General features: G+C 33.6%; 2 protein-coding genes across 2 annotated transcripts in view; both read left to right on the top strand.

The window, feature by feature from the left end:
• The window catches only part of LOC110115681 (probable sugar phosphate/phosphate translocator At1g06470), a 30,055-nt gene extending 24,724 nt beyond the window's left edge, over positions 1 to 5,331 (top strand). The window contains exons 11-12 of the mRNA XM_020848991.2: positions 4,465 to 4,645; positions 4,809 to 5,331. Of these exons, the coding sequence (XP_020704650.1) occupies positions 4,465 to 4,606 (142 nt within the window). The 3' untranslated portion in view covers positions 4,607 to 4,645; positions 4,809 to 5,331. The remainder of the gene's footprint in view (positions 1 to 4,464; positions 4,646 to 4,808) is intronic.
• A 5,624-nt stretch (positions 5,332 to 10,955) lies between these two features.
• LOC110115688 (ras-related protein RIC2) lies at positions 10,956 to 24,203 on the top strand. Its single transcript, XM_020848996.2, has 2 exons — positions 10,956 to 11,341; positions 23,506 to 24,203. Exons 1-2 carry the CDS (start codon positions 11,121 to 11,123, stop codon positions 23,933 to 23,935), a joined length of 651 nt encoding a protein of 216 aa, XP_020704655.1. The 5' UTR covers positions 10,956 to 11,120; the 3' UTR covers positions 23,936 to 24,203.
• The last annotated feature ends 1,882 nt before the right edge of the window (positions 24,204 to 26,085 follow it).

Below are 26,085 nucleotides of genomic sequence, written 5' to 3' on the forward strand. Positions count from 1 at the left end.
CCCGCAGGGGATGTTGGATACTTCGTTTGAGCCTCTCCTTGACTTCACCACTCTCTCTAGAACTCACAAAGAGATCATGAGCAAAAGCTGAATTTTTCATATCAATAATCATCATCCATTATAATGCAAGAGGCCTTCTATAAATAGGTACAAATGAAAGAAAACAGAAAAGACTAAAGTGCCTTCGGGCTACAACATAGACTCAATTCCCCATAGGGGTAAAATGGAAAAACTCAAATGAAACATAAAACAAAAAATACATAAAAAATACAGACTCTGAATTGTAGTCGTCGATCCACGACTACGTCAACGATTCACATGTCGAAATCTCTGACTGATGTCCTCATCAAATCCATTCTTTGTAGTCACATATATACTTTTCCTTGTATTAGATCTACTCTTATGAGTTAAAGGGCTACACTATCAAAGCATGGATCCATTCTTTTAATCCAAAGGACTAATTCTCCAAAATACATACTCACACCAAACTCTATAATATCTGCATATAAAGATGGTCAAAGAATAAGTAAAGTGGAAAAAGTAGTATATTGAGTTTTAGGACATGGGCATTAACCTTGATCTGATTAATTTCAATATTTTAATTAATTCATATGGTAAGGCTGGAAATGAGAAAATGAACTAAGTTATGAATTTTATGAAGACAAGGTATTTTTTTGCTGGCATAATTACATTCAATACTTTGATTGGATGTTTTGGGAGAGCAGGAAAAGTTGATAAGATGGAGTATTATGTTAAATTAATAAAAACTCAAGGAATCAAACCAGACTCCATTACTTACTGTGCACTTGTTAGCGGATACGTCAAAGCAGAGCTTGTAGAGAAAATGCCTTTCTTCATTAGAGAAATATAAAACACTGAATTGGTGTTGTCCTGCATACTCCTTTCATTAACATTAATCAATGCATTGGGCAAGCTAGAGGTATAGATGTAATGAAAGAAATGCTTTTCTCATAAAGGAAAATAAATGTAAGCTTGATTATATCATCCTTGCCATAATGATAAAAACATACAATAGCGTGAGCATGGATGCAGAGGCCCAAGAGTTGAAGGATAAGATACTTAAATTGAAAAGTAAATTATTGGTTAATAGAGTGATACGGCAGAATTATAAAATCCAAACATTGAGTGGGGAAATGAATGAAAGATAATTACTCTAAATGGCCAAGAAACATTTTGAAATTGTCAATCCTAGAAGGCATAAGTAATGTATTTTCGCTAAAAGAGTTGGTTTGACATTGTATGTTCCTACCCATTAAAGAGTCTTGGGTCATCATCAGTAAGTTATTAGAGGAAATATTCAAAGGGTTTCCATTAAGCTGTGGGATTGTGAAATTAAGGTTTCCATCCATTTTGCTTGAAGAAATATTAGATTTCACATGTGTTCCGATCTTTATATCAAGCTCCTAAATACAATATCTGAGAATGTTTTGCGGATTTGCTAAAAAGTGCTCAAATGCCTCGATGATGGCCATATTGACTTTAAATCACAAATAGAGGGGACCCTATTTTCAAAATGCTCAAACCCTAATGCAAAATATAAATATATTTAAAGTGACAACAGTCACCCTGATGACGACTGTGTTGACAAAAAATCTCAATTGGAGGGGATCTCATACTTTTAAATGCTCTCAAAATTCTTATAAAATTACAATATATTGAAAGTAATTGCAAAATCACCCCGATAATAGCCATGTTAAATGTAATCTTCTCCGAAGAAATCAATTCTCAAAGCCTATAAAAATTGTAAAATATAATATCTATCAAATTCTAAGCATACAACAACAACAACAACATCATCAAGCCTTTATCCCACAATGTGAGGTCGACAACATGAATCCTTTTTCTCTATTGTGCCCTGTTGAAAGTTAAATTCTCATTTAAATCTAATAAAGAAAGGTAATTTCTAATATTTTCTAACCAAGTCTTTTTATGTCTACCTCTACCTTTCTTAACATAAGTCAAGTCTAATACATCTACTTTCCTAACAGAGTCATCGAAAGATTATCATTTTATGTGACCAAACTATTAAGGCTACTCTCTCTAATCTTATCTTCCATTAGAGCTACTCCAACCTTTTCATGTATATGCTCATTTGATGTCCTATCTCTAAGAGTAAAACCACTCATCCACCTGAGCATCCTCATCTCTGTTGCACTTAACTTAATATTATGCTTCTCTTTTAATGGCCAACATTCTTCACCATAAAGCATTACATGTCTTACCACCATCATATAGAATTTTCCTTTAAATTTGAGGGTGGACTTTTCTATCACACAATAAGCCCGATGCATTCCTCCACTTCAACTATCCAACTTGAATTTTACTAATAATATCCACATCTATTTCACCATCACTCTGAACAATAGATCCAAGATATCTAAATTGTGTACTCTTATACTTCTCCATCAAACTTCTCAATAAATGTATAACTTCCATAGTAGACCTACCCGGCGTGAATCCAAATTGATTTTGGGAAACATTAGTATCACGCCACAACCTATGCTTAATAACTCTCTCCCACAGTTTTAAAGTATGACACGTTAACTTAATTCCTCTATAATTCACACAATCTCGTGCATCACCTTTATTCTTAAAATTAGGAATTAACACACTCATTCTCCACTCATCTGACATCTTTTTGTCTTCAAAATAATATTAAAAAGTTTAGTCAGCCAAGAAATTCCTTCGTCTCGTAAGCATTTCCACACCTTTATTGGAATATCATCAGGTCCAACAGCTTTTCCACACTTCATTTTCTTTAAAGCCTTTCTAATTTCTATTTTACTAATACGCTGATAAAAATAAAAAAAAAAATATAATTTCATTTATAGTGCTAAGGTCACTAAATTCAATCACATTCTTATAATCTTTATTGAAGAGTTTATAAAAATATCTCATTCACCTTTGTTGAATTTCCTCTTCTAATAAAAATATTTTTTTAATTTTATCCTTAATACAATTCACGTTAATTAAATTTGTACTACTCTTATCTCTTTGTTGGGCTAACTTATATATATATATATCTTTTGTTCGCCTTAGTACCTAATCTATTATATAAATTATTAATAGCTAAAATCTTTACATCGGAGATTGTTTTCTTAGACTCCTTACTATCCTCTTTATATTTTTCCCAATTTTTAGAATTTTTACATCTAAACTAATTTTTATAACAAATCTTCTTATTTGCTATCTTTTCTTGCACATTTTGATTCCACCGCTAACTATCAAATTCTAAGTATCTAAATAAAAATTTAATCACTAAAAAATTAAAACTAAAATCAATTCACACTTCACAAGAATCACAACGGTTTGACGATCATGATGAATTGAAGAATAACTTCAACTCACAAAGAGTGTCTTGTGGAATGTATTTCTACAATTCATTCTCAGTTGATTTATCGCCACAAGGACGTGACGCATGCTCTCTGATCAAATGGTTTTGCAATAAAATGATACCATTATTTTATGGTCAAGGCCAAAACTCATATGTTCTGTATTGGTTAAAAGCCCCATGAGTAATGAATTGTAGGGTGTCATGTTATAAGATATAAAGCTCTCTGTTAGCTAATGTTGACTTAGACAAACATCCACCCCAGGTCTATAAAATATTTTTGGATGAAGCAACCTATGGTTGTCGACAATGTTTCTTCTATCAGGTTGGGTTGACTACCTATTATGACTAAGTAAACTAGGGACCATGATAGCTCAGAATGACAGAATCATGGGAACTTGTTCGGGCTCGTCAGCATTCCTCCATCACCTGCTTTAAATATATATTGTAATTTCAAATCTTAAACTCCAAAATTCAAACCCTAAAATTGCTGCTATTATATGTTAGTTAATTATTGTGACCTATTTAACAACTATCCTTAATTGAAAGTTTCCTTTCGTTATTGGGAGGGATAATTAACCATAGGGGATTGCTCCTATGGGAAACCTAAACTCAAATCATAAATTCCTCGCAAAAGGAGGGTGAAATCTTTGGGCATTGTCTTATCTAAAACTCAATCTGTCTTTGAAAATTTATCCTGGAACCTAAATCCGTTAAAACTCTCCCTGTCAACAAAGAACGTGCAGAGAGCCCGTGGCGCAAATTTTTCGAGTCCAAATATTTTAGATTGACAACGTTTTGAGCCTCATTTTGACAATACAAGGCATCGTTTTTCACTTTTTTTCATAGCATTTTCATCGGCAAACTAATAATATAGCCAAGAATTCTTTCATTGGAGTTTCATCAGAGTCTGGAAATCTATACATGATTTTCAAACAGGTCATTGCAATGAGAAATGTCAAAGCATTCCTTTTATGTGCGGTTGTGAGTAGTACTCATTTTAATTCAATTACCTAACTGCAACATGTTGCCGTCTTAACTTCAATTCAAATCTTTAAAAAAAAAACTTCACTTCAAATCTTCCTATAATGAATTAGTTACTTTTTTCTCAGATACCTGAAACTACATAAAGGTCAGATAGGTGGAGCTGAAGCAACAAACTTCACAACCTCCAATGGAGCGTCAAGTTATGTTATTGTTGATGAAATTGATATGGTAGATGAAGATATGGATATCAAGCATGATAATACTTGAATTTTCATCTTCATGAGCAACAGGAGTGAGAACTAACTGGTAAGGTCTTGCTCTATGTCCGCAGAATGTTCACTTTGGTAAAATTGTTATTTTGATTGATGCTTGCATGACTGAAAAGAAGAGCCTCCCTGCTATGAATTGGTAGGTTTTTGAGTCGCCCATAATGAGAAATATATAACTCTGAAAAGTTTGATGTATGCAGGAAAATTCATGCCCTTTTGAACTCTTCTAGGATTTTGATCCTCAATCTAGAGTTCAGTGGCACCATCGGAGTATTTTTGCAAGTGTGCATAGTATTCAAATGAGCTAGTTGTGGAGCGCAAGTGAACGGATGATGGTATTTACCATTAATGCCTATGTTTTGTTCATTTATCACTGGCTGCTGAGTTCATATATCACAGGCTAGTGAATACTTAATCTCACATGCCAAAGGCTTAGATGCTACAAAGGGTGTATAGGAATCCACATATTCCTACGAAGAAGCTGGTTACTTGAACGACAGAGGCTTGCTTGGTATCTATTATGTTTGCGGTTTAAGTTAACCAAACATTACATTACTTTTAATTTGTTTGATTCACTCATGTTTTGGGTTTTTTTTTCTCTAACCCGATGTTGGTGTAGCAAAAGAGAGATTTTCTTTATTGTGTTCTTTTACCCAAAAACAAATATTCAATAAGCATAAATATGCTGGTTTTTTAGTTGAAAGAATGCTGCACTTTCCTGAAGTGACAATTTCATTTAAAAATAACCTTAACATCCTTGATTAAACCTGAGCAAGTGCTTTCCATATCTTTCTGTTAGTCTCTTGACTGTCTCATTCCCTTTTAGGCCTTAGGAGAGAGATGGTAGACAAGTCGATCTCTGCAAGGGAAGTTGTTATGTCTGAATCTTATAGCATTTGTTCAGTTAGTTTGTTTTTCCGAGTCAATTGTGAAAGTAGAGGAGGCTGGTCATCAACTAATTAGTAAGAGGAAGTTGTTGCTTGTTGGTTAGTGTTGTGTCATGGTGTTTTGCATTTATTAATGGCCAATAATTTGATAATTTACTGGTATTTCTATGGTTACTTTTTGTTGATGTATTTGTCTATAAATTTGATAAATTATTTTTCTTGAGCAATGGAGATCGTGAATTAGATGTTTATAACAGCAATAAGATGAAAAGGGTATAGCAAGATGGAGGATTAGACCCTTCCTGAGAAAAATCCTTTGATCTCTAGCACCAGAATTTAATTTTCTTATTTGATCCATAAAATAATCTAATGATATTGAAGAATTTCAATTGTTTACTTGTAAAATTTTTTGTTGATCAGCAGGAGAAAGAGAGCAAGCATTAATTTAATGATTGATCTTCCTAATTCAGATTTCTCAGCAAAATTTGAAGGACACATGTTTCTGTAGTATTTTCACTTTGATACCTAAACTTAGGTGGATTGAAGACAATACAATAGAATAATATAGTGATTGATCTTCCTCAAATTACAGTTCCTTCTCAAGTTTATGAAGAATAAGTTGTAAGAAAACCACACTAAAGACAATTTCCATAAAGGAAATCATGGTGAGCAAAGAATGCACTAAATCTGGTGCATTATGAACTTTGTGCTTTGATAAATATATATTTCTGATGGAGGCAAAACCCTTAAAATTACCATGATTGATAAAATTTTAAAATGTTACTTGAGGGTGAAGTCAACAAATACAAAGCATGATTGGTAGCAAAAGGCCATAAGCAAGAATTTGGCTTAGATTATAAAGAAGCTTTAGCTCTTTTTGCAATGCATGAAATAGTTAGATAGGTTATTATGTTAGAAGCATACAACTCATTTCCTACTTTTCAGTTGGACATAAAACCAATATTATTATATGAAGAATTGGAAGAAGAGATATTTGTTGATCAATCTCCTTGTTATGTGGAATTTGGAAATGAGGTTAAGGTTTATAAATTAAAAAAATTGGCCATACATGGATTAAAATAAGCTCCATAAACTTGATTTATAACGCTTTACGGTAAATAGAACTTTGAAAATATCAAAAGACCATTAGTTTGAAGCAGGTTTATCAATCAATCTCTTGGCTATGTGAAATTTGCAAATAAGATTATAGCCAGCTCTATGAGCTTGGTATTGTCATATAGAAGCTTATTTATGAAGGAATGACTTCAAAAGTATTCTTATGAACAAACACTTTTTACAAAAAAAAAAAGAGGAGGAAAAATGCTCATTGCTTGCTTATATGTGGATGACTTGATTCATATTGAAGATAAGGATGTCAGGTTTCAAATTTTTAAGCCCATTATGGTTGAATTTGATATGTTTTATCCTGTAATGATGCATTATTTTCCTAGTATTGAAGTGTGGTGCAATATTTTGATGGATTTATTTGATTTTATTCACAATCAGAGATCTATACGATCATATGAATACTTCATGTATGTTTTTATGCTTGGTTTCGGTGTTATTTCATGGTTTTCAATTAAACTGCCAATTGTCACTTTATCAACTATTGAGATTGAATTTCCCGTTGCAACTTCTTATGCTTGTCATGATATTTGGATAAGGATGATTATTGAAAAGTTGCATTTTAAACAAGAGGATGCTACTTCAATTTTCTGCAACAATATTCAGCAATCAGCCTTCCAAAAAAAAACTTTTCTATATTGAAGTTTCACTTCTTTGTGAACGTGGTTGAGTCGTTAATTTTATTTATCATAGAACTTGCGTTTAAGATTTCGTTTGGGATAGTTTTCTAAAGCAGTTTTCCAATACAAAAATTTCTTGAATTTCTAATATTTGTACTAGAAAGCTGTTTTAGAAAGCAATAAGAAAGCTGTCCTAAATGAAGCCTAAGTTTTTGACATTTATATCAAACCTCTGCAGTTGCCTACACTTCAGAAGTTATGTAACTGCTTGGTTTTTGCACATTTTAATGGAGAACACTTTTGAAATTTAATTGATGTTATGTTTATTAGTTTAAGGGAGGATTGTTGAATAATTTAGGTTTCGTTTGGGACGGCTTTCTTATTACTTCTTAAGACATCATTTTAGTGCAAACTTTTTAATTTTTTAACTAAAAAGTTGCTTTAAGAAGTCATAAGAAAGCCATCTCAAACGAAGCCTTAATTTGTTGAGTTGTCTGAGTCTTAAGGTATTTGATTGATTTGTTTGTGTTTTTTCCTCTTCATCAGTTTATGATATTAGTGGTAGCAAAGCTTGCATGCTTATTAGTTATCTAATACATAGGAGGAAGCTACTGCATGTTGCTGCTTATTATTTCTTTGGTTATTTCTATTAATGCATTTGCCTATAAAAAGGCTATTAGTCAAGCACAGAGACTCTTTCCTTCATTGCATTTACTCTTCCATCTATATTACCTTTCCTATATAATTTCTTATCGCGTGAGGACAAGCCCAGGTAGGTAGGTGTGTATCACAAAGCTACAATCTTTTCTTTCTCTGGAATGTATGGAGGAGCTTTGATCTTGGTGTCTACATATGATAGGAGGGAGAGAAAGAGGTGCTCATAATGGACAAATGTTTGGTAGAGGAATGAGAAGGTGTGGCAAGAGACATTGATGTGAGCACTGATGTGGCTGGAGAAATTATTTGGTGCGGAGTCCGGACGTAGCTCTGCTTCCGGACTCCAATTAAAACTAGACATGTGAATTTTTCACTTGTATATTATCTTTTCTTTATGTCTTGTCAGCCCGATCGACTCGACTAGCATGAATTTGAATTTTGGAGTTCAAAAGATGCGAAATGGGCTTTTGAATTCAGGAGTTTAGAAGTCGGATCGTAGCCCTACGTTCGGACTCCGCACCAAATAATTTCTTAGGTGGTTGAGGTGACCTTGTTGGGAGAAGTTTTGGGCGAGGTTGGGAATGAAGTTAGGAGAACGAATTAGATTTAAGAGTTTGTTCGGGATTTTTTTTTCTGCTTTATTTTTAAGATTACAATAATAATTTTATTTAACTATTATTTTTAAAATATTTATATATTATTAAAGATCTGCCAATTATTAAATTTCGTTCAATTACATCAAAAAAATTCCTATTAAATTTCATTCTATAGTACCCTCTCAAATATAGTATGATAAATAATATCTGAAATACATTTTATATAAATAATTACAAGTAAATATATAGAATTAAATAGTTCGGACAGGTGTTCGGCAATGCCAATGGATTGGACAACTGTGCTCACATGCTTTTATCCCTAATATTAAATACTTGGTGAACCAAAGGGCAGTAGGATCGTGCACGCAATATTATCTGTCATCTTCTTAGTGTTCTTTGTGGGCAGCTGTCAAAACTTTTTATAAAAGTTATTATAAAATTATTTTAAAATACCAATCTTTATTCAGCTTGATTGGTAGTTGAGTAACCTCCAATTCGTGTTTGATTTTTGAGCGGGAGCGCCTCTTAAGTGGGTCCAATCAAGTACGGGTTAGAAGGTTTCTGGGTGGGTGCCTCTTATAAATTAGTCAAGGATTAGTCACGCCGCCAAGTACTCGTTCGGAGATTGCAGCTGATAGATTCCCCGTTACCCGAAAAAATATTAGCTTTTATAAAATTGATTGTAAAGGTATTATAAGAAAGAAAAAAAAAACATTCTCCTTGTGTCATTTAGGCTCTTCTCAAAGCTTTGTGACTATATTTAGTAGATCTCCAAAGTTTTATTAGAATTTCCCATTGAAGTCTTGTTAAAGAAATGAGTCTCATTGACTCTCTAGCTATTTATATCTTTTTTCAAGAATCTCCCATTGAAATGAGTCTCATTTGAAGTTCTTAGTCATCGTTCCTCTCATGTTCCTTTGTCTATAATTATCAGCACACTTTCAAACGATGTCTCTTAACATATTATTAAATTTCCTAACTTCGGCAACAAAGAGAGATGAGAGCTAGTTTTCTTTCTTTCTTTCTCCATTCTGTGCCTCAAATGATGGTTCTTATTACTCCTTTGGGTCTTAGACACTGACACACTTGAAGTTAATCTGATCTCAAAATAACTAGGTGTAGAATTGTAGATAATGACAAATACTTAGATACAACTATATATTTCGTCTTCTTGTTTTGATGGGGAGACTGAAGGCCTACCTAAGTGAAATTGAGGGCCTAGAGGCTTTGGGTTAGTTTTAGGGAAAATTATTAGGTCCGGACATTGGACGTAGAGATATGTCCGGACATCCACTAAAAATTTGACACGTGGAATATACACATGTCCACAGAATTTTAAGTTAAGCGCTTCAAAAGCACAGTCAAAGTGCAGTCAAAATGCAGTCAAAGCGCAGTCAAAGCATAGCCAAAGAGCACAGTCAAAGCACAGTTCATGTGGCAAATTTTTATTGGATATCTAGACCTATTTTTAGGTCTGGTGCCTGAACCTAATAATTTTCCCAGTTTTAGCATTGCATTATGAAGAAAACTTTAGGATTTCAGTAGATTGAATAGAGGTGAATTGGGAGCCATTAGCAATCACAGCCTAGTTCTCAAAATACAAATATAATTTTAATCAGAATTCCATGCAACAGTTGGGACTGGTCAATAGCTAGGTTGAGGTTGTCATAAAATTAGGAAATTAACTCTATGATCATTTTCCCTAAAACATTTTTTTTTAATTCCTAGAGTTTGAACTTCTATGAAGATTAAGAAATTTGTAGTCTTATTTCACTATATATGTTAAGCTATGCAGGAGTGTAACTTCTATCCATATTGGTGAAATAAGAATAGATTTGCTTGAAAAGCTTTTATTTTTAGAATTAGTGGATGCCACCTCATATATATCACAAGAAACTTTGAGATAATACTAAAAAAAAGTAGAACTACTTATTGGATCCCCTCAAATTATCATGATTAATTCATTTTTGAATAGTTGGAATAGTCAATAAATCTTATGATAATTAGAGTTTGAACTACTTATTGCATAATGATCATAAGTAGGTCACAATATAAATAGGATAGAGTTTAAAATCCTTAAAACTATTTTCAATTCAATACATATTTTTATCTCGCATTGTTGCAAAAATAAAACAAATAAATTTAATATTTATTATAACCAAATTTTGATAGTACATATAAGAGACAAAGTCAGGATTTTTTTTAGCATAGACATAAATTAACTAATTTTAAATATATAATCTTAAAATTTTTTTTAATATATATAATTTAAACAACAAATTTTATATATAAAAATGAAAATCCAAAAAAAAATTATTATTATTTTTTCATTGCTAAAACTTAAAATGCTCTCCTAAGGCTTGAAGTGCCATTCTCAAATAAGGTTATTAACGTAAACTACCCCTTTTCCGTTCTTCTTCTCTTCTTTAAATATATGGTAGAATTGACTGACGCCGACCAAAATATCAGCCTCGCCTAAAAAACAAAAAATCATTCAAAAAGGGGACGGAAGCGCTGCGCGCGAGATATAGAATCCCGAGGGAACGCCTCTTCTCGTTCCTCTCGGCCTTCCCATTAGGGCTTTTGGTTTCTGGTCTCGGAGAAATCTCAGAGGCGGAGGAGAGAGGATGGCGAGTTATCGAGCGGAGGACGACTACGACTACTTGTTTAAGCTGGTGCTGATCGGTGATTCCGGTGTGGGCAAGTCGAATCTTCTGTCGAGGTTCACGAGAAATGAGTTCAACCTCGAATCGAAGTCTACCATCGGGGTGGAGTTCGCCACCAAGAGCTTGAATGTCGACGGCAAGATTATTAAGGCTCAAATTTGGGACACCGCCGGTCAGGAGAGGTTTCTTTCTTTTTCTCTGTATCGTTTCAGTTGCCGGTGTTAGTTTTGCATGGGTTATTTTTTAGGCTGGTTTCGTTTTCAGAAGATATGTTAAAATTTAGAAGATCGGATCTATTTTTCTATTTTTTTGTTTTTTATGTTGGCTTGAATCGAAATTTATGATCCAACTAACTAACGAGTCATTCCTCGCTGGAATCGAATTTATAACTGAGCCGTCCCCGGGCCCAGTTGTTCTAGCTCTACATCTGATCTCTCTCTCTCTCTCTCTCTCTCTCTCTCTCTCTCTCTCTCTCTCTCTCTCTTAATGCAAGTGTATTCATATATGTAATGCATGCTGCTATGCATCTATGTTCACTATATGATAGTGTTAGAGATGATCTTGCGTTGGACTAAAAATTTATGCTAGAATTTCTCGAATCATTTGAAAATCAAATGTGTTATTAGATTGGATCCAAATCTGGTCAAACGTAATGAGCCAGGCTTGGCTAGATCAAGAAAGAATCCAACATACATTGGACCAAATGAATTTGAACTAAGCTTGAGTTGTGGTCGAATTGGCTCAAGATTAGGTTGTTCACAACCCGTCTTTAGAGGTGGTGGGGATTTCACCCTTGTAATTTTGATCTTGATTCTTTTTCTTCGTGTTTTAATTTTTTCTTAAATATTTGGGCTTTTAGTTAAGTTAGTTTTAATAGGATTGCCAATGGAGAGATATCTTGTTCTTGATTATGTTTTTCTCTCGGTTGGCTTATCTGTTTTGAGAGAGTGATGATTACTGCTTCATTATTGTGATTTTTTTTCATTATTAGCGTTCATTAGTGGCCCATTTCTTCTATGTTTAATGCGTCATCCATAATGCTTACCTACTTTGATAAATAGAAGAAAAATGTTGAATGGATTCTTATCTTACTTTGTTGTGCTAACTAAATACTTGGATTGAATATTGATTTTCTTTAATCATGACTCTTTAGTTAACCTTACAACTTTTGTCCAGCTCAATTTTGTTTCATAGGTTGGTTTAGCAAGAACTTGATTTAAAATTTAAATAAATTGTTTACCTTCAAAAGTAAAGTTTTTGTACTTAGTCCGCGGAAAAATTGGTGGCATAAAATGAATTTATTGTATTTCATAGTTTATCTCCTTAATAAATCTATCACGCCCGCATTTCTTTTGCAAAGTCTACTTTGCAATACATTTGAAGTAACACCTTGAGGGATTGTCAAGATAAGCTTAGGGTTTGAGTGTTACTTTTCTATCACACACCAAGCGCGATGCATTCCTCCACTTTATCCATCTAATTTGAATTCTACTAATGATATCCCCATCTATTTCACTACCACTTTGAACAATAGACCCAAGATATCGAAAGCGTGTACTCTTATTAATGACTTGTTCAGTCAAATTCACAACCCCCCCCCCCCTCCTAGATCTATTACTACTAAAATTACACTCCATGTAGTCGGTTTTAGATCTACTCAAACGAAAACCTTTAGACTCTAAGGTTGACCTCCATAATTCAAGTTTACCTTCAACACCCTCTTTAGTCTTATGAACAAGAAGAATATCGTCATAAAAAAGCATACACCAAGGAACATCCTCTTGCAAATCTCTAGTTAGAACATCCATGACTAAATTGAAATCGGAAAATACTTGGTCAAACCACCTTGTGTTTTAACTTTGACTAAATGGTGTTTCTTCAGGCAAATTGCTGTTCACCTGCAACTCTTCATTTACTAGTTTTTTGTTTCCTTGAGATCTGATCCATAACTAACAATTTTTTACTAAGTGAGCCTTTGCCATTGGATAGGATCCTCTAAGCAAAAATTCCATTTAATAGATGAAAGTTCACGTCATAAAATTTCTCCAATTTAGTGTCATGCTGCCATAATTGTGTACTTCCATTCTGATTAATGTCACCTGACTCTTCACCATCGTGAACATTGATTCACCACGCATGGAACCCACAATCCTCAGCTAAAACTGTAAATTAATACAAGTTCATTATTAATAACTTAAACATACAAATGAGCAACATCATTAAGCCTTTATCCCACTACATGGGGTCAGCTACATGAATCCTTTTTCTCCATTGTGTCCTATAAAAAGTCAAATTTTTGTTAAATCTCATAAAGAAAGGTCATTCCTAATATTTTCCAACCAAGTCTTTTTAGGTTTGCCTCTATCTTTCTTAACATAAGTCAAATCTAATACCTCTACTCTCCTAACCGGGTCATCGGAAGGCCACCGTTTTATGTGACCAAATCATCTAAGGTGACTCTCTCTAATCTTATCTTCTACTGGAGCTACTCCAACCTTTTCACGCATATGCTCATTTCGTATCCTATCTCTAAGGGTAAAACCACTCATCCACCTGAGCATCCTCATCTCTGCCACACTTAACTTAGTATTATGCTTCTCTTTTAATGACCAACATTCGACACCATAAAGCATTGCAGGCCTCACTAACATCTTATAGAATTTTCCCTTAAGTTTGAGGGGTACTTTTCTATCACACAACAAGCTCAATGCATTCCTCCATTTCAACCATCCAACTTGAATTCCGCTGATAATATCCCCATCTATTTCACCATCACTCTGAACAATAGATCCAAGATATTTAAAACGTGTATTCTTATTAATGACTTGATCGCCCAAAGTCACAATCCCCTCACTAGGTCTATTACTACTAAAATTACACTCCATATATTCCGTTTTAGATCTACTCAAGAGAAAACCTTTAGACTCTAAGGTTGACCTCCATAATTCAAGTTTACCTTCAACTCCCTCTATAGTCTTATCAACAAGGAGAATATTATCAGCAAAAAGCATACACCAAGGTACATCCTCTTGCAAATGTCTAGTGAGAACATCCATGACTAAAGCAAAAAGATATGGGCTTAAGGCTGATCCTTGATGTAACCCAACCGAAATAGGGAAATACCATACAAATGAGCAAACTAAATAAAACAAATACAAAATTAAACTAGCACAAACTAATTAATGCCATACAACTGAACCTGCAACTAATTCATATCTTAATTTAGACATACAAAATTAACATACCAGGCTATCACCTGATGGTAGCGATTAGCAGTGAGATAGAACATCATCAATAGGGCCACAACAACACACTTGGCAGCTGCAGTGGAACACATCAAAACCCACATGGGATATCTTGTAGGCTAATATCAATGGGCAGCTGCACTCATGAAAGGGGATAAGAGGTTAAGTGAGGGGGGAGGGAGAGAGGACTTTGCAAGCACAAGAGAGAGGGATGGAGGTTGAAGTCAAACTGTTAAAGATGAAGGAATGAGAGACTAAGAGAGCCAAGATAGGTGATGAGATTGAGAGAAACGGTGGCGACTTCAAATAGTGATATGTGTGTGTGTGTGCGTGTGTGTGTGTGAGAGAGAGAGAGAGAGGCAGCAACGGATGTGCCTAACAACAAATGTTGGCATGTGACTTTTTCTTTCAAATTTTTGCCCCTCTTCAGCTTTTATGGTGGGTCTAAACATTAGAAGTGTGCCATCAAATTGGTTTTGGGTCTGCTATATTTGACATTAAGGATAAAGTTTGACAACTCATCTTTAATAGATGCTACACACTTGTTACCTCAATTTAATTATTATTTATTCTATTATTTTCAGTTTTTTAATATATTCATCTTAAGATGCTCATTTCGTACTACAATGCAGCCATGGTGAGTGTGTTCAATCTATCTAGATGTTCCATACCTTTGGCAATAGGCTCTGATGTGTTTTAAACAAATCCTGTTGAGCTTATATATAAAGAAGTTTTCACATAATGCTTGTTCCCATTTGAGAAACCAAGTTATCACTATTTCTAAATTTCGACTCTTGCTTAGCTGGGTGCTAGGCGTACTCGGTTCTGAACTATTTTATTTGATGAACTTTTGCTTGGTAGATGATTATTTGATAAAATTCACGGGATGTTTGTCACTCATCTTCTATTTAAATTGTTTTAGCATAGCCAGCTAATTTTGTATCCCTACTTAATCTCCAAGAGGAAGTATCTCACTGCTTCAACCATAAAATGGTTCTGTGGTGCTGGTTTAAAGTATGCTTGAAAGTTTTAGGCTTCACCTAATTTTGTGGGAGGGCGTGTTTTTCATTGTGTTCAACAACACAAGCTGAAGTTAAGAAACGTATATTTATCATGACTTGAAAGCTAGAATATTGGCTCTATTTGAATTGATGACCTCTCTTTATTTGATATGGCCTTCAGCATACCAACTTACATGCAGCCGGCACAACCATATAGTGAGGAATATGAAGAGGAATTTGGCTTAGCTTTGTATCCGAGTCTCTCGATTTCATCTCTTTTGATGCATAATTTTTTACATATACGTAGTTATTGAATATTTATTAGTTCATTGATTGTTTGATAATTATACGTTTAATTTGTGCGAATTGTGAATTTGTAAGAATTTTTTTGGTAAAGGTATTGAAGTTGTTACTTGTAAGCTTTTTTCAATTCATTTTGTACTTATATATTTCTATAAAGTGATTTATATTTTGAGTGTATTTATATTCTATTGTTTTTATCATATTCATTGAAAATTGCCTCTTAATGTGCTTTATCGTTAGCTAATAACATTGGTATATAAAATCTTGAGAGTTAAGCTTAACAAAAGTTTGGTATTGCTTTGCACTTTGAGCCTTGATTAAAAGGCGTGTCCAAATACTTCAAATTGGGATATGAGTTAATTTTAATGGTGGCATTTTGATATAAAGTATGAGTGAGAGAAAGAAGTTCTAAGAAGTAAGTTTTTTTAAAACCCTTGAGGATGGGAGTTAAACTCCCTCACCTCACACGCTGTAAGGTGAGGGCAATACAACATATGCTAATGCTCGTTTGTAGGAAATGCGATAGATGAAGCATTAATGTAGGATCTTGAGTCTTATATTATTAAATCTTGAGAATTTAGAGTTTAATATAAAGAGCAGAGGTCGTGGAATACAAATTCAATGTTCGTGAATTTAGCTGGAATGATGGTAAAAATGAACCGGCATAAATTAGATTTACCTTTCCCCGCATGCTACAAACCAAGTAGTTAAGTGTTTTCATTATTTGAGCTTATCTTTGAGTATTTTGTTTTATATTTCTATTTTGATAAGGTTCTTTCTATGATGCACGGACACGGACACGGCGACACGGACACGACACGACACAGAAACGGGACACGGCTTTTTTTGAAAATATAGGACACGGGTACGACGCGGACATGGCAATACATTTTTTTTATATAGTGTATATATATTAATATAATATCATATTAAAAATGTCAAACAATAATAAATGAATGACATGATAACTTCTCTAGCTTATAATATAAAATATTTAGTACAAAATATCTAGTACAACCATAAAAATATAAGCAAATAATAACTTACTACAACATCAAGCATTTAAGCTTCAACTACTAGGATTAGCTTTAAATGTTTGTTTTTGGCCTTCAATATCATCATCATTGAATATCACTACTTTCAACTCTGGTTCAATAAGAGAAAGATTTGTAATTGTGCAAAAAGAGAGGAGATGAAAATATCTTCACTGCCAAAGAGAAATAAAAATGAGAATATTTGATGAATGGATATTAAATGCAGACGTTGATTTGGTGTTGTGGATATGAAATAAGAAATTTAGTTTAAATCTCGTCAAATATAAGAGATTATATTTTTAAAAAATTATAAAATATTTAAGATACGCGTGTCGGACACGCGTGTCCAATTTGTTTTTAATATTTTTTTAATCGGACACGTTTTCGGCGTGTCCGACACGTGCCGGAGGAGTGTCGGACGAGTGTCGTGTCGGACGAGTGTCGTGTCGGACACGGTGTCGGACACTTCACGCCTCTTTGAGGAGAAGTGTCGACACTGCACGCCTCTTTGAGGAGAAGTGTCGGTGCATCATAGGGTACTTTAACTTGGAATGCAATAAAATTTCAATTTTATCATATTTTCGACTTTGCTTGATGTGATGATTATCAATTTATGGTGTTAAAAATTATTTCTTGCAATGTTTAAAATTATGTAATTGAGTCTCAAAGTAATTTTCATCCGGAAGGTGAGGCTTAAGCCTCATAATCAACAAATACTGCAAAGTAAGAAGTATTGTACACACATTAAAATATGAATTAATAAATATCATTTAACATCTTAATCTATTAACATATTAGAAATTAACCAGTTAACATTCAACATTGTAAGAATTAACAATTAAGCCAAGTATCTAGTAACACATTGCGCAAGGTAGAAGTGTTATAAAAAATTCAAAGTATGATAAGATATAAGAGAACTAATAACATAACAATTTAGAGTGAGTTTAACACAATAAGTTTCACTCTTCCACTTTTATACTCCTACATCCAAATAAGAATATAGCAAGTGAAGAAACTAGCCACTAAGATTGAAAAATCAAAAGTCCTCCCCAGTCTCATCACTCAAGGGATCTTCATATAGTCATCGTTATAATAAATTGTTTTTTTCTCTGCTTCATCCTCAAATATGTCGATGTTTTTCAAATCTTTCTTCTCATCTTCGATCTCATTATCTTCCTCTTTCTTAATTAATAATAATTAATAAGAAATTAAGAATATTAATTATAGTTATAACAATGTCTATGTTGATGGATATACTTTTAAGTACTTAATTTTTTATAGATACCTTTTATTTCTTATTGTCTTATGTTAGATATATTTGTCTTGCTTTTGTCTCCCTTTTTATAAATCAACATTGACATATTTTTGTTGTAAATTGGATGGTGTGACTTTGTTATCATTATTCATAAACCATTTATTATATGATGGCACATTATTTCACAGTAAAAGATCTTCATTATCCTTTAATACATTTTTCTTCAAAATTTTATTCGTTATTCTCTTGTCATACATGATGTAAACAATAAGTTTATTGTTATGACTATGTTGATAGATATAATCAATTGATTTCTCCCTTTGATATGTACTTGATTGTATGTTTTTCAATTTCTCTCACATCTAGATGTCAAATATGTTAGTTTCAATAATTTAATAGTAAATTGTTGTTGCTCCAAAGTGTCATTATGAAACTGGATCCACCATTCAATTAAATTTGAAAAAAAAAACACTGTTAAAATTGGGAGAATCATTCCTTATTTTAATTAATAAATTCAAAAAATTACCCTGAGTGTTTTGCGGTTGCATCTTTGGCTTGTTGTATTCCAAGGAATACTTACTTATTTCTAAATAGTTTATTTTGCATGCTAATATTCATCTTCTTGGTTTGGTTAGCTATGACTCTGTCCAAATAATAGCATAAACCAAATTTGATCTCAGGATTTGTCAATTTGTTCTTAACATTATTGGAGTTAAGGCTTAAGATTATATCCAGCAGTATGCAAATGACGATAGAGCTAAAGCTCCCACTTCTTATTAATGATGTCACAAATCTCCCTATAACTAAACTCATCTCCTCCTAAGTTATGGGCTTTGAACTCCTTAGCCTCATATATTGCACTATAAGTGAAGGTCATAGCTGATTTTTTATCTGCGTCAACCATTCTTGAAACTGGGATCAATAGTCTTATTATTGTTATTGCATAACTACACTTAACAAAAATCTTTCATTTAGAACAATTTTCCTTAACTTTTTTCCTTTTAGATTTCTTTGGCCAAGCGCTAATATGCTATTGTTTAGAAGTGTATATAGTCTCTAAAAGTTGCCTTGCTTTCAACATGCCTTGTAGAGTCAAACAGATTGTACTAAATCTTAGTTGTAACAATTCGTATGAGTTTCTTTTTATCATTTTTTTCATTAAAGTCAAAACTCAAAACTCATGAATGATTGGAGATGAAATGAATTTTATCCTTTGCTTTGTTCAAGGCATTAGTGTGTTGAGGCAAGTAATCAAATTTCTCTAAATTCAAGTATATGCAATGTGCTGGACAAGGAGTTCAATGCAGGTGTTTTTTTTCTTATCCATCAATTTATTTCCTATGTCCTATAGGAGCTAGCATTATTTATAACAACTTATACCATAAGTTGCTCTCCAATTCACTCTATGACTATATCAAGAAGCCCAAACATATATTCCATATCCTTGACTTGATCTGATGCTTCAATAGACATTAAGAAAACAGTCGTGTAGGGATTATTAATCAAAATATTGATTAAGCCACTATTTTTAATATCAGAACAATCATTAGACATGATCATCACTCTAGTTTGATTCTAGGCTCTCTTAATCTTCTCATGACTCTTTCAATCTTATTCAACTCCAATACCCAAGTTCTCAGCTCATAATATATGGATGGTGGTTTCAAGCCTTAACCATAGGAACTTATGGAAAAATTAGGAAGCGGAGGTTGCCACATTAAATGGTTTGTCATTTTCATTAAAAAAATAAAACTTTTAATATTCATGTAGACCCACTTGTACAACTCTATAGCATTCTCATGAGACATCTTATGGGCTACCCTCATGCCGTCATCTTTGTCATCCTCCACATTTACCATGTATTTCTCTTGAACATTTTCATGGCATTTGTGGGAAAGAAGATGAAGAGTTTTGCCAATAGGGTTACTGCCAATAAAGGAACTGACATCTATTTTGTTATCAAGCTGTCATTGTGCTAAATGTGACATTGTCACCTTGTTCATATAAGCACTGATCTCCTTTTTCACCATCTCAGGCACCTTGGTACTTGGTGCAACATTCTTGTGAGAGCTAGAAAGATGCCCTTTCATTCTTTTAATATCCTCTTTAATAACTTTTTTTGCAATAGTTACACTTTAGAGAAATATGTCTTGTCATTCCCTCCAATATCAACGTGCACGCAATGCCTCCATATTTGTTCTTGTTTATATCCTATTTTTTTTCTCATTACCTCTGATCATTTTAGAAAACCTTTAAAAAGGTAAGAAGAAACAAATAATCACAAAAGAAGAAACTCTGCATAAGCAAATAATAGATTTTAAGGTTAAGAAAAAAAACTATTATTATCAGTTAGAAGAGATGCGGTGAAGGAAGAGGAGATGCGTCTAATTTTGAGGTGGGGAGGACATGATAACGGTGCTAAAAAGGAGATAATTGGCACCGACGAGAAACGAGATAGCTGAAAACAACGTGAAAATCAAGTATCTTGTTTTGTGTGAGATTGACAAGTGGAGGGGCACATTTTTGCATGAGTCAGGTGTGAGGGAAAGAAGCACTAAAAGGGGGGTTTTAATTAGTAATATATATTTTTTAACTTTTTTAAAAAATAAGTATCTTAACCCTAGTAATATGAGGCGCATGTCTCAAATTGCTTGAGGTTAGGCACACCTCACAATATGTGAAGCATGCATCTCATGACAAAATTGCTTAAAAATAATGAAAACCATGAGGCATACATCTCATGAAGAATTTGCTTAAACCACACATAAAAGATCATAAGTGCACATCTCATAAAAAAAGTTGCTTAAAAAGCTCCAAGGTGCCCTGATTCCCTATAATTGAAACATGTTTATAATGGAAGTAACACACCACATTGTGTAGGCAAGTGCTGAGTGTGCCTACCACTATTGTATCAGGCAAGCCATGTTTCCTTAATGCCACCCAATGCTTTTGATAACATTGGTATCGTGAAACCCCTTGTAAAAGAAGTTAAACTCTTAAACATCGAGGCACTTTTTGGTATAATGGCCAGAATTTCATTAGGAAACTCCGCAGTTAAGCATGCTCATCCCGAAAAAATCCTGAGAGGACTAACCTCCTGTGAAGTTACACTGACATGATAAAACCGTGAGGCTCTTAGGCCAAAACAGATAATATCTCGATTGTTAAGAATTTGAGCTGTTACAAATGGTATATAATTTGATATTACTTGAAGTTATCTCACGGATCTTGTGGCATTTTGAACTCATCATCGGTATACATAATATAGTAATGAGTAATATCAAGAGTAGTTGTGGTGATTAAAAGAGTTCCAAAAATAAGAGAATTTGGTGATGGATTTTTATTAACATATTTGTTGTTATTAATCATGCAAATCCTTAGTTTAGATATCTTAATTGAAGTTTCTTTGCATACTTGGTTGGTTTTATTATTCTCGAAGGAGCTCAAAAGCTAGAAAAATATACAAAATTTTGAAAAGTTTTAATAAGTAGATCAATGATGTTAAACATGAAATATAGTTGTGATAGCAATAGAGTTAGCAATTAACAATTAATAATATAGGATTATTAAATATACTTAGCTCTGATAGGCTTGATTATCTTGGTTCTATTATTAAAAACAAGTGATGCAGTGATAGGGCTTCTATTTGGAGGAAATTTGGAATTATTTTAAAGAAAATGGAAATGGAAGCAGGATTCACATCTCTTGATTCATGAGGCTCTCAAGCTTTTTTTACGACATTATTGGGAGCGAGAGTCGTGTTATTTTACTTCATTATTTTATCCGGTTTATACATGTATGGCCAAGGCATGATTCTTTGTGGTTTTTGTTTCACATGCTTTGGTGTGATCGGTGGGATAGAAGTGTAACTTGACGTGCACAACCTGTAATGTAGGATTGCTTTGGATTTTTTAAATATATTGCTAATTCGACTGTTATTATGAATTTTTAAATTAAGTTATCATTAGTCTAAATTTTAATTGAGATTGATCTTTTGCCAACTATATGTGCTAACCTGAACTATGAGGAGTCTATAATTAATTGAGGCATGCAACTTCTAACCTTATGGGTTTAATAAAATTTATTTTCTTTTCAATATTATAAGTTCAAGTTGGATTTGTGATTCCTTCGAACATAATATAGTGTGACTACTGTTTGATTTTTGGAGAAATCATCTCCTTGTACCGATGCGACTTTGGTAATTTTATTCCTTATGTTTTTCTTTTACATAAATTTTATCCATTTGTTAACTTTGTCATTTTTTAGTACACTTGATTTTGTTAAAGAAAATGATAAAGAAATTCTTTTGCTCATTGATTTTATTTATTTCCAAATTTCTCTTGAAGTTTTTGGATTCTTACGATCATTTTATCATCTTTCAAGATTACTATTGCTTGTTATCATTGAAGGAGAGTTGCTAGCTTGATTGATAATTAGTAATTTGTGAATTATCAAATTTCTCTATATCAAAGCATGTCAAGCATCATATTAGTTGCAGTAGAAAACCGCATCCTGACTTTTGATTATACATAATTTTCCATAGAATTTACTGAAGCACTAGCCCACCTGCAGTGATTTTTTGGTATCTCTGTCGTAGATTTGGTCATTGAATGCATGTGTTATTTGACATCTTTAATATTTATAATGATGTATGTATATCATTTAAAAGGTTTTATCAATTTCAGGAGGCTAATACCAATGTCCAACAACAACAACAAAATCATCAAGCCTTTGTCCCACTACGTGGGGTCGGCTGCATGAATCCTTTTTCGCCATTGTGTCCTGTTAAAAGTCAAATTCTCATTTAAATCTAATAAAGAAAGATTATTTCTAATATTTTCTAATCAAGTCTTTTTAGGTCTATCTTTACCTTTCTTAACCTAAGTCAAATTTAATACATATATTTTCCTAACTGGGTCATCGAAAGTCCTCCGTTTGTGACCAAACCATCTAAGACTACTCTCTCTAATCTTATCTTCCACTGGAGCTACTCCAACCTTTTCATGTATATGCTCATTTTGTAACCTATCTCTAAGGGTAAAGCCACTCTTTCACCTAAGCATGCTCATCTCTGCAACACTTAACTTAGTACTATGCTGATACCAATATGTTCCATTGACATTTTTTTTAAGAATGAAATTGAATTTGCATCATTGGCCAATTCACCCTTACAATCCTATAGATAAGAAATGGTCGACTTGCTGTGATGATTTTATCTATGCTAATTATTTTTATTAATGTTCTTTGAGAATGTTGGGCCCCGAAATATAAATTTGATGTTCCAAAATCTCGACAATGAGGCTTCGTTTAGGACAGCCTTCTTCTTGCTTTTTAAAACGACTCTCTAGTATAAAAATTTCAATTTGAATTTTTTGTACTTGTAAGCCGTTTTAAAAAAACAGTACGAAAGTTGTCCCAAACGAACCCTGAGTTTCATTATCTTAATCAACTAAAATAGCTAGCATCCACATGCTAATTACTTCGCTTTATCATCACAACTTTTGACAGGTATCGTGCCATCACAAGTGCTTATTATCGCGGAGCTGTGGGTGCATTACTCGTGTTCGATGTCACCCGTCGTGCTACATTTGAGAATATCGAACGTTGGCTAAGGGAGCTAAGGGAGCACACAGATCCAAACATTGTTGTTATGCTGGTTGGGAACAAGTCCGACCTTCGTCATCTTGTCGCTGTATCAACTGATGATGGCAAAGCATTGGCAGAGAGGGAATCCTTGTTTTTCATGGAAACCTCTGCTCTCGAGTCCACCAATGTCGAGAATGCCTTTTCTGAGGTTTTGACTCAAATCTACCGAATTGTTAGTAGGAGAGCCGTCGAAGCCGGCGAAGATGGAGCTTCTGCTATTCCGAGCAAAGGTGAGAGAATTGATATAAATGATGATTCTTCTAAAAAGAGGTTTGGCTGTTGCTCTAATTAGAGGTTGAAACAGAACAGATGAAGATTTGCAGGTCACAGTAAGTATCTAATTAGGAAAACAATAGATACTTCCGTTTCATTACATTATTTATTTCATCTGGCTAGAAATCTATAGATGCAGATTCATATATTGATAGACTAATATTGAAGGCCTGCTATATTTTGAAATTTGGCCTATTAAGTATCTTTTTTTTAAGGAAATTACTTGTTCGAGCCAGATGAGGATGAAGCATATTTTAATTTGATTTTTTTATGTTTTTTATTTTTTATTTTAATTTCTTGTGAGATCTGTTTGTTTACTGTTTCTTCTGGTAAAAGTATTTATGTTATTTTGTTGCTAAATTGCTTCAGTTTTGGACTAAAGTTCATGGCCTGAACATTCTGAAAATTTTCTCCAAAATCTTTTTTGTGGCAATACAGATGGGGTGACCATTGGGCCTCCCCAACGATTTTGTGGTAGGTTGACTTATCTTAAATTTGAAGTATGCAAAGCAATATATTTATAGTAAGGCTGCATTTGGGATGGTTTTTTTATTGCTCTTAAAATAGAATTTTAATACAAAAATTTTATTGCTTCTTAAAATGGAAGATTTTTGTACTAAAATTTTATTTTAAAAAGCAATAAAAAAGTCGTTCCAAACGAATTACAAGTATATTTTCTATGTTCACAAATGCTTTATTTTTGATTCGAAGTATTCAAAAGAGTGTGATATATTGGCTTTGCCATAAAATAATTGAGTACTTGGTGTCTGCCATTGTTTTAAGTTAAGTTACTGATAATTGCTTTTATACATTCCGGTAGCATTTTGTATATGATTTGTTTCATGAGCATAGGCGAGGCCATGGAAAGTCTCTACTTGCAACTGAAAGGAATTTGAGGTAGGGTATTTGCTGCTCCATTTCTATTATATAGAAAATCTGTTTGTTTGAGATAGTTTTCTTACTGTTTTCTAAGTCTGTTTTATAGTACAAAAATTTCTTGAAAGCATAAAAAAAATAGTGCTTAAAAGCTATCATTTGGAGTAATTTTTTAACTGTTTTCTAAAACTGCTACTTAATACAAAAGTTTTTTCAAACTAGCGAAAAAGTAGCGGCAGAAAATTATCCCAAACAAAGTTTAAATCACATATATAAATATTGGGGATGTTGTTGTTTCTAAGATGGGGAGAGGTGATATACCTTGGTAGTTTTATGTAATGACTATCTATTTATCTCTATTTTTGTAATGGTATGAATCTCTAGTAAATTAGAGTCTTAAGCCCCTCCCCCTTGAGAACAATTATTACGTCATATGATCGGACGTAGAGCTACGTTCGACCGCCAAAAATATGTCGTCACGTGCTCTTACTTTTTACCGCGCGGCCTGACGACTTGACCTGGACCAGAACTCGGGAATGCTATGCTCGCGTATTGCGAGGTATTACTCGGTATTGTTAGGTATTGCTTGGCAATAACGAGAAATACCGCTCCGTGAATACCAATACCGAGTAGTACCGAGCAATACCGAGTTGTACCGAGTTTTTCTAGAAAAACTCGGTGAAAAACTCGGTACTGCTCGGTATTGCTCGGTATTACTCAGTATTTGCTCGGTATTGATTATTGCCGAGCAAAATCGACCAATACCTAGCAATACCGAGCAATACCTAGTAAAATCGAGAAATACCGAGCCATCCTGGGTCCGTTCCGGGTCAGGTTGTAGGGGCGCGCGGTAAATAGAGAGAACGCGTGGCGCGATTCTACTGGCAGCCGAACGTAGAGCTATGTCCTGTGACCAGACCAAATAAAAGTTGCCCCCTTGAAGCCTTGCAGACCATGTTTCTTTAAGCTAGTCTTATATTTGACTCATCTGGGTTTAGCTAACCATAGAAGCTACTCCAAGCCACCTAGAGACTTTGCCCAACTTAGGTGGAATTCTAATTACCTGGTCAACCCTATAATCAACATAATTTAATTTGGTCAACTTAGGTGGTGAAACCTAATTATGCTTTGTCAAACTCAGTCTAAACCAAACTTAGGGTCAACCTTAGACCCACCTAATGGCCCATTATTACTATGGATGGTTAAAGTCAACCTAGTAAGATTTTCTTTGGGTCAGTTTTCTTTCTACTTAAAGTAGCTTTTTAGTAAAAAAAAAAAAAAAAAAAAAAAATT

This window comes from Dendrobium catenatum, unplaced genomic scaffold (genome assembly GCF_001605985.2).
Source record: "Dendrobium catenatum unplaced genomic scaffold, ASM160598v2 fragScaff_scaffold_621, whole genome shotgun sequence".
Taxonomy (NCBI): Eukaryota; Viridiplantae; Streptophyta; class Magnoliopsida; order Asparagales; family Orchidaceae; genus Dendrobium; species Dendrobium catenatum.